A 12,632-nucleotide genomic window follows, 5' to 3' on the forward strand; every position below is an offset into this window, starting at 1 on the left:
GGCCCCACGGAGCGCTCACCTGGCGGGGCCTGGGCCAGCCAAGTGTCTCACACCCCCTCCAGGCTGGGCACCCGACTGGGCCGGGCAGCCTCGGGAAGGGTCGCGCTGGGCTGGGCTCTCGCTATGCAGGATAAAACTGCGTGTGAGACAGCTGCAACCCCTCCCAGCCCCTCAGAGATGGGACCCCCACAGAATGTCCCCCTGCCCTAGCCCCACGGGACGCCTGGGAAACCACAGCCACGAGCTGGCAGAGCCAAGTGACATTGTGCTGGAGCTGTGGAAAACCGGGGGCCCTGTACCCAGGGCTGGAGGCAGGAATCCAGAGCAAGCAGCACCCAGTGGGGCCAGGAGGCCCAGGAATGTTGGCAGTGCCAGGGCAGCCAAGCAGCATATCGGGGCATTTCCACAGGCTCTTCTCCAGCACCGGCTGCTCAGCGCACGCTTCCTCGCCGGGGAGACGGACTCCGCTAGTGGGACTCTGGCCAGCACGCTAAGAACAGCAGTGGAGACTAAGGTGACCAGATAGGGGCAGTCCCGACTTTTGGGTCCTTCTGATATAGGCTCCTATTACCCCCCCACCCCGTCCTGATTTTTCACACTTGCTGTCTGGTCACCCTAATGGAAATGCTGCAGCACCAGTGGAGACTCAGTCGGAGACCACACATGGCCCCCAGGGTCGGTAGGGTGGGCTAGAGCCCGGGTGGCCAGGCTGAACCTCTGCCACTGCTGCAATGCCCACAGTGATTCAGCTACCCGGCTGGAGCGCCATCTCCCACTGCGCAGCCAGCCTGCTCACTGCCAGCCCCGCACTGCCCTCCCACCCTCCCTGCTGGACTCACCTGTATTTCTGGTACAGCATTAACTCCAGCATGGCCTCCCGCTGCCCTGCAGGGAGAGACGGGGCACAGCTCTATGCTGCAGCTCCTGGACTCACAGCCCCTGCCCAGGCAGTGCGTGGGGGGGCTGGGGGGCCAAGAGAAAACACAAGGGCAGCCCACGGGGCGCAGGGAGCACCATGGCCACATAGGGAAGGGCAGCGACCCACACCCACAGATACAGCCCAGGCACCTGAGACCCACAGAGAGCTGCCTCTGGGGGGAGCCCATGAGCACGAACCCGGGAGGGGCGGCGTAGAGGGTCACATATCTGCCAGCCTGAGACGCGAGGGATGAGGTGGCCGGGGAGGCAGGGGCCGTTACAAAGCATTACAGCAGCATGGCTCACAGGCCAGTCCCTACTCCCCCCCAGTCTCCCCGGGATGCCGGGGCACCATGCCACCTCACACACCAGGGCACAGCTTGAACTGCACTGAAGTCTACTTTTCCTGTCCCAAATGGCTGTGTTGCTGTGGGCTGTTAAACAGCTGCCATGCCTCACCCCAGAGGCAGGGTAAGTGATCCCTGCATACACAGCTACAAAACGCTCGGGTGCTGCCTGGAGGAAAAGTGCTAAGACTGCCTGATACTGTTACTCTCCCCAAGCCAGGTGGAACAGGGATGGGGGCTGCCATGGCAGGGGTGGGGCGCTCACCCTTGCACAGACCAGCGCTGCCAGTCCCGCCGGGTTTTGGTGATGAGGCCCATCCCCACAAGCAGAGACTGAGCCTGCAGACCCCTAGGGAGCCAGTGGGGCAGCGCCAGGCCCCAGAGCACAGGGACAAGCGAGTGGCCCAGGGTGCTACCCCATCCCACTTTCACATTGGAGCACATGGAACCACAGCCCTGTGCTCCCCACCCGAGCTGCTCCAGGCCCCCAGGCCTCACCTCTCACAGGCAGCCCGGTCCGCTGGGGCCTGCGATAGGAATCCTTCATGGTGGTGCTGTCGGCCAGCTGCGAGAGGAGCTGAAGGGTGAGCAGCCCACGGTGCCCGTGCCGGTAGAAGAAGCCTTCACTGCACAGCTCTGGACTCGGCACTCGATCCAGCTCGTTCGTGGTCCTCTGGAAACAAGCAGCAGCACCAGCAAGTCCAGGGTGGGGAGGGCACAGCCAGCCCCGGCCCCAGCCTTCCACGCCAAAGGAGGACGGCTATCGGGCAGCGTGGCCTGTGGAGACTGCAGCACCCAGCATGCACCACTCCTCGGCAGCAAGGCAGCCTGCCAAGGGGATGGGTCTGAGTGCAGCTCACCCCAAGCCCAGCTCCTTCTCCAGCTTCCTCTGCTCCCCCAGTCCCCGAGGAGCTGCGAGACACAGTGCTGCTGTGCCAACGCCTGCTAATGCCAGGACTGTGCCCTCGGCGGGGGGAGCCTTACAGACCCCTCCGCACTGTGAGATGTGCTGCATGGATACAGCCTCGCACCAACACTCAGAGCCCAGCACGAGCCCTGAGAGCAGCAGCTCGGTGACCACAGGCTGGAAGAGGGCCTGAGACAGGGGCACTTTCTCCTGCAGGGTCCAGAGAAGCAAGGCTGCCTCAGTGTGTCAGGACTCGTCTCAGAGACTCTCAAAAGGGGAAGAGGGAAACCAGCCCTTGGCCCTGGGGCAGGGAAAAGGTGCAGATGGCACCAAAGTGTCCAGCTCTACCCCCTCCCTCACCTCCCTACCAAGGATCACCCCAACTGTTCCTCTTCCTTTCTTGGACCCCCCTGCCTCCTAGGCCAGCACCCCGGGTGCCTCTGTCACAGTCTTCTCATCTCTACAAGGGGAACAAATATTGACACGCGGCTCTTCGGTCTAGCAGAGGAAGGTGTAGCAGGATCCAGCAGCTGGGAGTTGAAGCCAGACACATTCAGATAGGAGCTGAGGTGTAAGTGCTTCGCAGTGAGAAAAATTCGCTGTTTCCTGAGGGTCCTGGGGGATGCTCCATCGCTGACCCTTGTAGCTCAAGATAAAAGCTGCTCTCCTTCCAACAGGAATTCATCCAAGGAAGTTCTCCAGCCACTGTTATACAGCAGGTCAGACTGGTCCAGGCCCTGTGTCACGGAGTCCCCGGGTGATGCTCTGGAACTGCTACTCACAAAGCCAGGCAGGACTTTGGGGAGCCTCCTCTCCCTCGGAGCAGACTGTCTGCAGGGCAAGAAGCTCACACGGCTTCACCTCCTCGGTTTCTCCTTGGAGCATTCAGCATCCTCTGCGCCTCCATGCGCTTCCCACAGCGAGCCCACCCCAGCGGGGTCCTGGGGAAGCCACAGGGTCCTGCCCCCCCAGTTCGCAGTCAGACGTGACTCTCAGCCAGCCAGTAACACAGAGGTTTATTCGATGACAGGAACAGGGTCTAAAACAGAGCTTGTAGGTACCGCAAACCGGACCCCTCAGCGGGTCCATTCTGGGGGGCAGTGAGCCAGACCCCCACGTCTGCACTTCACTCCTCGTCCCCAGCCAGCTCCAGACTAACAACCCCCTCCAGCCCCTCCTCTCTGCTCAGTTCCTTTCCCGGGCCAGGATGTCATCTGACCTCTTTGTCTCCCTCACCTTTAGCATCCCCTTGCAGGGGGGAAGGGTCTGGCCATTAGATGCCAGGGGACAGACAGTCAGCCAGGAACTGAGGCCCCCCCCACAGTATTCAGAGGGAACATTAAGAACATTCCCAGTTCATCACACCCTGTGTCGTGCAGGGGGTCAGACTGGTCCCAGGATCTGTGCCGTGCAGGGAGGTTGGACCGGTCCCACGGCCTGTGCCGTGCAGGGGGTCGGACCAATCCCAGGGCCCTGTGCCGTGCGGGGGCTTGGACCGGTCCTAGTCTCTGTGCCATGCGCGGGGGTCGGACCGGTCCCACGGCCCATGCCGTGGGGCAGTCGGACCGGTCCTAGGGCCCTGTGCCGTGCGGGGGGGTCGGACCGGTTCCAGGGCCCTGTGCCGTGCGGGGGGGTCGGACCTGTCCCAGGGCCCTGTGCCGTACGCGGGGATCGGACCAGTCCCAGGGCCCTGTGGCATGCGCGGGGGGTCGGACTGGTCCCAGGGCCCTGTGCCGTACGCAGGGATCGGACCTGTCCCAGGGCCCTGTGCTGTACGCGGGGATTGGACCAGTCCCAGGGCCCTGTGGCATGCGTGGGGGGTCGGACCGGTCCCAGGGCCCTGTGGCGTGCGTGGGGGGTCGGACCGGTCCCAGGGCCCTGTGGCGTGCGTGGGGGGTCGGACCGGTCCCAGGGCCCTGTGCCGTGCGCGGGGTCGGACTGCATGATCACACTGGTTCCTTCCAGCCTTGGAGTCTAGGACTTATGATGTGAAACTGGCATCAGGGTACTGGACTCTCCCACCCTGGAACTCAATTCACTGAGCCACGACTGGCCTGGCGACAAGTGTTGCCATAGCATAAAAGAGACACATCCTTTGAGCCTCTGAACAGAAAGGCCCAATCCCCACACACCCTGTGGCTCTTTATCCTGGCTGTTGGGAGGCTAGGAGCTCTGCAGGGAACCCCATCCTGGCCGGTGCTGAGTGTACGGGGTTGGGACTGTATGCGCACCGAGAGCCCTGGCCGGGAGGGTGCTGACATTGACATTTCAGTAATGAAGGAGATGTCAGGGCGGGTGAGATTGGACTTGTGGGCCAAGTGCAGACAAACCGCTGAGGCTGGCCGGGGAAGCCAGTGCAGGGGTGACGTGGGGAAAGTGACGGGCGAGGAGAATGACCTGGGTAGCAGAATTCCGAATGCAGCCGAGTGGGGCAGGGCTGCATGGTCAAGGCCAGAGAGGGGTGCGAGGCGCTGGGATCCCGGAGAAGAGTTTTCACTGTGTGGGTGGACAGGAAAGACTGGGTCTTCCAGACACGATGCAGAAAGACTCAGCAGGATGTAGACCTTGCCTGGGGGTGAGGGCCTAGAGAAGTGCCCGAGTAGAAGATGAGGCGAGGTTACGGCCCCAGGTAGCAGGCAGGATGGTGGATCATACCAAACTCTGCCTGGGGGGGCCGGGGGGGGTCTGATACATGTGACCTCCCACCAGGAATGGCTCCAGTGCAGCCACTGGCACCATTCAGCACAAGTCACTGCCCCAGGACTCCATAGCACCCCCACTGCTCACAAGGATGGCGAAGCTGTCATGAAACTGACCAGAGGCTCATTAGGGAAGCCAGAGAAGCAGCAGCAACCGCAGGGGCCTACAGACTCAGGCAGATGCTAGGCATTGGTCTGCTCTGGTATAGTGAGGGGTGGGTACCAGGCTAGCTGGGCCCTGATGCAGAGTGCCGGGGGGGGGGGGGGGTGGAGGCAGCGGCCTTGCTGGGCCATTGGCAGGGTGGGGTGATGCCAGGCTGGTGGCCACGGGACAGTGATGTAGGGACATCAGTGCTTTGCATCAATGTGGCATTGTATGTGCTGCTGTGTAAATACCAGCAGGCTGCCACTTTGCTGCAAACAGATGGGGGAAATTACCTCCTCCTGCCAGTTATGGACTAGGCACTTCCCGCGGGATACAAGCCCTGGTTGCTTCTCAGGCATCTCAGCCTTGCTGGGCGACATCTCGACCATGCAGGGCAGCAGCTCTCCCAGGCTGCTTCCCGGCTCTCCATGGCTGGGTGGCAGCTCAACCAGACAGGGCTCCATCTCAACCTTGCTGGGTGGCATTTCTCCAGGCATCTCTGCCACGCAGGACGATAGCTCTCTGTGGCAGGGCGGCATCTCTCCATTGCTCCCTGGCAGCTCTCCCTGGCTGTGCAGCACGGCTTGCTCTGGAAGAGCTAACCTGTGTGTAGGAGGAAGGAGAAAGCACTGTCATTTACACTATGGTCACAATGCAATGGGTTCACAATCAACATCTGCTCTCCACAGCAGATGCCGTCTCACCCTCGACCCAACCCAGAGACCCAGCTAGACCAGGGCCTAGGTGCACCTTGATGCAGAGGTCCATGGGGCTCTACCTATGCAGCCCTGCCTCATGGCACGGCCCTCCCCCCCTCCACCTGGTCCCACCATTCTCAGACCAGTGGTGGTAGTAGGGATCCCATTCTCCCCCACAATGAGGCAGGAGCTGCAGCAGGGCCCCTCTCCCATCAGGAGCACCAGCGTTTCTTGTTCCCTCCTGGAGAGGTAGGGTGTGAAGAAATTGGAATTTTCTGTAATATTTTTGAGAATCCTGTGTGCCTCAGTTTCCCCTGTGTGCTGCATTGTTGCCAAGTGAGTGGGAAAGGGCTGTTTGCTCTAGGGTGGGCTAAGAGACACAGGTGTGTGTGTCACCAAGCTGTCTGGGCCTTGGTCCCCACACAGTACAGCATTTGAGAAAACAATGGCAACTCGTCACCCAGACATTGACTCCATGTGACCAAGGCCCCAGAGGGATTGGGATTTCCCACCTCTCAGCAGGAAGGCTGAGCACCATTCCCCAGCTGGAGAACAAAGGACTGGGGTGGAAGGAGGTGGGGGATCAGAGCTGGCAGCTGGGAGAAGCCAGGTTCTCACCTGGAGTCTGACCTACGAGATCAGATGGGGAGACAGACGGAGCTTGACCCAAGGGCAGGAGTGCAAGGAGGGCAGTACCCTCCAGTACGCAGTACCGGCAAGAGATTTGAGCGAGTACTGGGTACCGGAAAGACTTGGAGCTAGTCCCCCCTCACCCTTGGGCTGCACTCTGCTCCTTAAAGGAGCAGAATGCTGTTAGGGAGGGCATTCATTCTCGAACTGGCTTTAACAGCACAATACATATGCTAACAACCTTAAACAAAGGCTTTATTTAAGTTTGTTAGCATATGTATTGTGCTGTTATGTTGGTCAGGAGTCCTCAAGAGGGGAGAGTGGGGGGATGGAAGGTGTTTAAACCGTGGTTTTGACTCTGTTTCTCCCCATTGGTCTGAATTATCCATGACCTCCATACTGCATCACATCAAGTCCAAATCATTAGAGGAATGCCTCTGCTTGCACTGCCCAGAGGATGTTTGGATTCTGATGTCAGCCCAGTTCTGCAGCCTGACAGGAATCAGGTGTTGTCCCCAGTGTACAAAGAATTCTTCTTTGCAGCCAAACTAGTCTAACATGCATTTTGCTAACTGGAACTGGAGCAGCAAAACAAAGAAAACAAATGCCTCATTTTCCAGCTTTGTGGGTGAGAGAACTAGAAGTGAAGATTATAATGCTAGACATTGACGGCCTTAAACCAGCTGCCTCAGGAATCTGCCAAGAACTTTGCTGACAATATGTTCCTCATCTTAGCAACGGAGCTAAGAGTTATCACACGCCTGTCCACCTTTATTCGAATGAAGCTCTCCCTCTGATCTCACAGCTCAGGCATCAGTTTTGTCCGAAACAATTTACAAACTTGGAACCTAATGCTGTAAACCCTTAATCATTTGATCAACCCCACTGAAGACAATGAGACTATTTGCATGACTATGGACCAATTTTGTGGGCTGGTAAGAGTTTCAGGAGTCTGTTCCTGTAAAGGAAGTCAAATCCCCCATTGAAATACGTTAGGTACAATAGTTAGTTAGTTTAGGGTATGGCTCTACTCAAAATTGGTCTATTAATAAGTCAGACATATGCTGAAATGGCTCCTCACCCAACTCCCATATTCCACATAAACAGACTGAATACTACATGAGGGGGGAAGTGAGTAGCTAAGCATGTTGATGTTTGTATATACAAAGGGGGGGTAATCAGAGGGGATGGGGAGAGCGGGGGGGGCCCAAGCTGCCGCAGGGAGGGGTCGCATGGAGGGTCACGTGGGGAGGTCACACACACCCCTTGTGTTCCTCCCATGAGTGCAGTACCTGCAAGAAATGATTTCTACTTGCACCACTGCCCATGGAGTTCCCTACAGCGTGGCTGGGCTCTGGGCTGGCCAGACTGGAGGATGCTCCAACCGTCAGTTCTCTGGGCTTCCCTAAGGGCTCCCTGTGCTGTGTCCAGGTGATGGACAGACCCGGCTGTTCTGGCAGTGCTGGGTGAGTGTCCCTGCAGATGCTGGGTGTGATGAAGTGGGGCTGTTCTTAATGTTTTCCCTAATACTGTGGGGGGGCCTCAGTTTCTGGCTGACCCTCTGTTGCCTGGCAACTAATGGCTGGGGCCCTTCCCCCCTGCAGGGGATGCTAAAGGTGTGGGAGAACAAAGAGGTCAGCTGAACTCCTGACCCGGGAAAGGAACTCAGCAGAGAAGGAGAGGTTGGAGAGGGGTTCAGTTTGGGGGCTGGTTGGGGACAAGGAGTGAGGGTAGACCTGGGGATCTGCCTCACTGGGCCCCAGAATGGACCCGACTGAGGGGTCCGGTTCTCTGTACCTACAAGCTCTGTTTTAGACCCTGTTCCTGTCATCGAATAAACCTCTGTGTTATTGGCTGGCTGAGAGTCACGTCTGACTGCAAAGTGGGGGTGCAGGACCCGGTGGCTTCCCCAGGACCCCGCTGGGGTGGGCTCGCTGTGGGAAGTGCACGGAGGGGCAGAAGATGCTGAATGCTCCAAGGTCAGACCCAGGAGGTGAAGCGTTGTGAGCTTCTTGCCCTGGAGACAGTCTGCTCCAAGGGAGAGGAGGCTCCCCAAAGTCCTGCCTGGCTTTGTGGGGAGCAGTTCCAGAGCATTGCCGGGGGACTCCGTGACAACTGGTGAGAGCGGTGGGATGTACTGCACCCCGTGAATGGCGATTCTTGCAGTAAGTGACAGGGGAGCAGTAAAACAAAGGAGGGATAACGAGGACCAGGCGTGCTGAAGGCTCAGAGAGGGACGGCTTCAGGGGGCAGTTAACCTCTGGAAGTGTGTGACCAGCGAGGACTGTTGGAGTAATGGGGCCCCCTTAGGACTGCAGCGAGCAGTCTCAGGGGCGGAGGAGCTTGCCGCTCGACCCTGGGAGAGAGAAGGATTTTGCAGTAGCAGGGTTCCCCTGGGGATTGCAGGAGCAGTCCCAGGGGTGGAGGAGTCTGCAACTCAACCCTGGCAAAGTGGTGATCATGAGAAGGGTTGGCACACCAGGGGTTCTTCCTGGAAACCATGGGGGAGCCAAGAGCACACAGGCCTGTGAGTCCAGAGCCACTTTGGAGCGGTGAAGTGATGGCCTATCACTATCTCCTTGAGAAGGACATTGTGATCCTGTGCACAAAGAGAGGGTTACACATGGGACGTTCACCAAGGCACAGTTAATCGTGCAGTTGGAGGAGGAGGACCGCTCTGAGGAGCAGATTCCTGACCCAAATGGGGCCACAAGAGGATCTGGGAGCAGCTGGAGCAGCAGCCAGGCATCCCCGGGAGTCTGGTCCCCAACCAGATGAGAGTCTTCACGATCGGGTTCCCCATCAGGCGATCGGAGACGGATGGGATGGGAGCAGATCCTGAGAGAGCGAGAGGACCATGAGAGAGAGCAAGAGCCTGAGGAAAAGCTGCAGGAGAAGCAGCAGCAGCATGGACTGGTGATGGTGGAGCTGAGAGGCATAGGGGGCTGCTCAGGGGTGAGTGGGGATAGACCTCGGGCTGCCAGTTCCACAGGGAACCTCAACACTAAATTGCTGCCCCTGGTTAAGGAGGGAGGGGATGTAGATGCCCACCGTACTGCCTTCAGACAGGCGGGTGATTTGAACCAGGGGGACCCTGTGGAAATGCCCCAGTATCTAGCTCCTTTGCTGGGTCCCAAGGCCATAGACGCTGTCAGCCAGATGGGTGGGGTGGTGGACAGGCTCCCACTCCCGGCCCCGGCCTATATGTCTGCGTGGAGTCTCCTGAGCTCAGGCCCCTGGGACCCCCAGTGGGAGCAAAAGGTGGTCATCAAGGGGGAGACATGCCTGGGGTGGCGAGACCCTGGGACAGAGAACTGGACCCCTCAGCCGGGTCCATTCTGGGGCCCAGTGAGGCAGACTCCCCCGTCTGTCCCCAGGCAGCTCCCAAACTGACCAACCCCCTCTAGCCCCTCCTCCTCTGCCGAGTTCCTTTCCTGGGCCAGGAGGTCACCTGACCTCTTTGTTCTCCCACACCTTTAGCATCGCCTTACAGGGGGGAAGGGCTGGGCCATTAGTTGCCAGGCGACAGAGTGCCGGCCCAAAACTGAGGCCCCCCCACAGTATTAGGGGAAACAATAATAACAGTTCCACTTCCTCACACTGGGGAAGGTGCATTAATCCCTGTGGAGTGGACAAGTCTCCATCAGGGTCTGTCTCAGTGGGACTTGCTGAACAGAGCTCACAGGGTGAAGCAGGGGGGCTGCAGCCCAGGGGTCCAGTCTCAGGAGGTGGTGAAGCTGCGTGGCTTATGCTGGAGGAAGACTGAGACCCTCGGGAGTCTGGCCCACTGACAGGTTCCTTCTAGAGACTGTTCTAAAGCTGGTGACACAGTTACAGTCTTGTGGGTCTGTGACATGGGTAGCAGCAAGAAGGTCCCCCAGCATTCACAACTCAGCTTCTGAGATATCTGCTTTGATAGGAGCCATGCCCCCTGTGTTATTCCCCACCTGTTATATACAGATTCCTCTGCTGCAGTGGGGCTGGCAGGGCATCTAACACGCCACTGAGATGCCTAGGGAACTTCCCCCTCTCAGCAATCATCTCAGCCTCAGGCAGACAGGGCTGTATCGGTTCCTCCAGCCCCAGCTTTCCGCCACAGAGCGATTAGCTCAGGCTCTCTGCAGACACAGGCAGCATCGCTCACCTGGGGTCAGTTTCAAGCTTTACTTTATGGCTGCAAGAGCCAGAAACTTCCCTGCTTTAAATGAAAGCTGAAGTTGTGCTGTGATGGCCGACCCCTCAGGCTTGATCCAGGCCAGCTCATGCCCCATCTACAGATACTCCTGACACCCTGACCCTAAATCCCACACATGCCCTAGGTCCGGCCCTTCTTGTGCTCTGTGTCACACCAGACGCCACACTGCATGTGCCCAGTCCCCACACCAAGCCACGCCCCCATGAGCCCTGTTCCCCACACCAAGCCACGCCCCCATGCACCCTGTTCCCCACACCGAGCCATGCCCCCCATGTCTTGTTCCCCACACCAAGCCACGCCCCCCATGTCTTGTTCCCCACACCAGGCCACGCCTCCATGTGCCCAGATCCCCACACCAGGCCACGCCCCAATGCACCCTGTGCCCCACACCAAGCCATGCCCCCAATGTATTGTTCCCCAGACCAGGCCACGCCTCCATGTGCCCAGATCCCCACACCAAGCCACGCCCCCTGTGCCCCACACCAAGCCACGCCCCCATGCGCCCTGTACCCCCCAAGCCACGCCTGCACGCCCCCTGTTCCCCACACCAAGCCACGCCCGCATGCGCCCTGTTCCCCACACCAAGCCACGCCCCCTGTTCCCCGCACCAGGCCACGCCCCCACGCCCCCTGTTCCCCACACCAAGCCACGCCCCCTGTTCCCCACACAAAGCCACGCCCCCACACGCCCTGTTCTCCACACCAAGCCACGCCCCCACGCGCCCTGCACCCCACACCAAGCCCCGCCCCCAGTTCCCCGCGCGCCCCGCACCACCCTCCCGCCACCCTGGGCCCTGCCCCCACTTCCCCGGTGCCCCCACCCCGCGTTACCTTGATCCACTCGAACTCTGACCCCACCCATGACCCCCTTGCCCCTGCGGGGTCCCGTCCTCGCGCGGCCGCTCTCGCTCCATCTCGGGCCTTCCAATCCCTTCTGCGCCTGCGCAGTCAGCCTTGCTGTCTCCATGGAGACAGTAAACACTGTGGGGGCGGGCCTTTGAGGGGCGCATGCGCTCCAGGCCTCACAAGCCCTGTCTCCCAAGCGATGGAACGCCACTCCCCCATTGGCTGAACGGAACCTGTGACATCTGAGAAGCACCTCCCATTGGGCGGCTGCAGGGCAAGGGTCTAACTCCAGCACTGCCCCCTCCCCCCGCGTGGGCCCCGGGGGCGGGGCTCGGGTTGCGCAGGGCCGCGCCCCCTGCTGCAAAGAGCGTCTGGGAGCAGCCTGGCTGGGCGGGGCTGATGGGCGGGGTCAGCAGGAAGGGGCGTGGCCAAGTGGGGGCTGTTGGGGCATGTCATAGTCCTAGCGGGGGGGGGGTACCAGTCCCTTGCCCGTTAACTCTGAACCCTACTGATGGCGTTGTGACAATGTCCCTGCCCAACTTGCAGAGCCCATAAGAACGGCCATACTGGGTCAGACCAAAGGTCCAGCCAGCCCAGTATCTGTCTGCCGACAATGGCCAATGCCAGGTGCCCCAGAGGGAGTGAACCTAACAGGCAATGATCAAGTGATCTCTCTCCTGCCACCCATCTCCACCTCTGACAAACAGAGGCTAGGGACACCATTCCTAGCTGTGACGAAGTGGGACTGTTCTTAATGTTTTCCCTGAATACTGTGTGGGGGCTCAGTTTCTGGGTGACCCTCTGTCTTCTGGCAACTAATGACCAGGCCCTTCCCCCCCTGCAAGGGGATGCTAAAGGTGTGGGAGAACAAAGAGGTCAGGTGACCTCCTGGCCCGGGAAAGAGACAAAGCCCAGAAAGGAGCGGCTGGAGGTGGTTTCACTTTGGAGCTGGCTGGGGATGAGGAGTGAGGATGGATATGGGGATCTGCCTTGCTGGGCCCCAGAATGGACCCAGCGGAGGGGTCTGGGTCTCTGAACGCACAACCTCTGTTTTAGACCCTGTTCCTGTCATCGAATAAACCTCTGTGTTACTGGCTGGCTGAGAGTCACGTCTGACTGCGAAGTGGGGGTGCAGGACCCTGTGGCTTCCCCAAGAACCTGCTGGGGCAGGCTCGCTTTGGGAAGTGCATGGAGGGGCAGAGGATGCTGAATGCTCCAAGGAGAGACCCAGGAGGTGAAGACGTGTGA

General features: G+C 59.6%; 1 protein-coding gene across 1 annotated transcript; it reads right to left on the reverse strand.

The window, feature by feature from the left end:
- Nucleotides 1-19: 19 nt before the first annotated feature.
- On the reverse strand, nt 20-11,451 carry LOC115639762 (sperm-associated antigen 8-like; the record flags this gene model as incomplete). The annotated part of the gene is made up of 5 exons (XM_030542726.1): nt 11,370-11,451; nt 5,310-5,619; nt 1,764-1,938; nt 840-885; nt 20-121 (listed from the first exon to the last, which is right to left on the reverse strand). Coding segments are annotated over exons 2-5 (569 nt in total), but the record flags the coding sequence as incomplete, so codon positions are not given.
- Nucleotides 11,452-12,632: the final 1,181 nt, after the last annotated feature.

Source organism: Gopherus evgoodei, unplaced genomic scaffold (assembly GCF_007399415.2).
Source record: "Gopherus evgoodei ecotype Sinaloan lineage unplaced genomic scaffold, rGopEvg1_v1.p scaffold_119_arrow_ctg1, whole genome shotgun sequence".
NCBI classification, from domain to species: domain Eukaryota; kingdom Metazoa; phylum Chordata; order Testudines; family Testudinidae; genus Gopherus; species Gopherus evgoodei.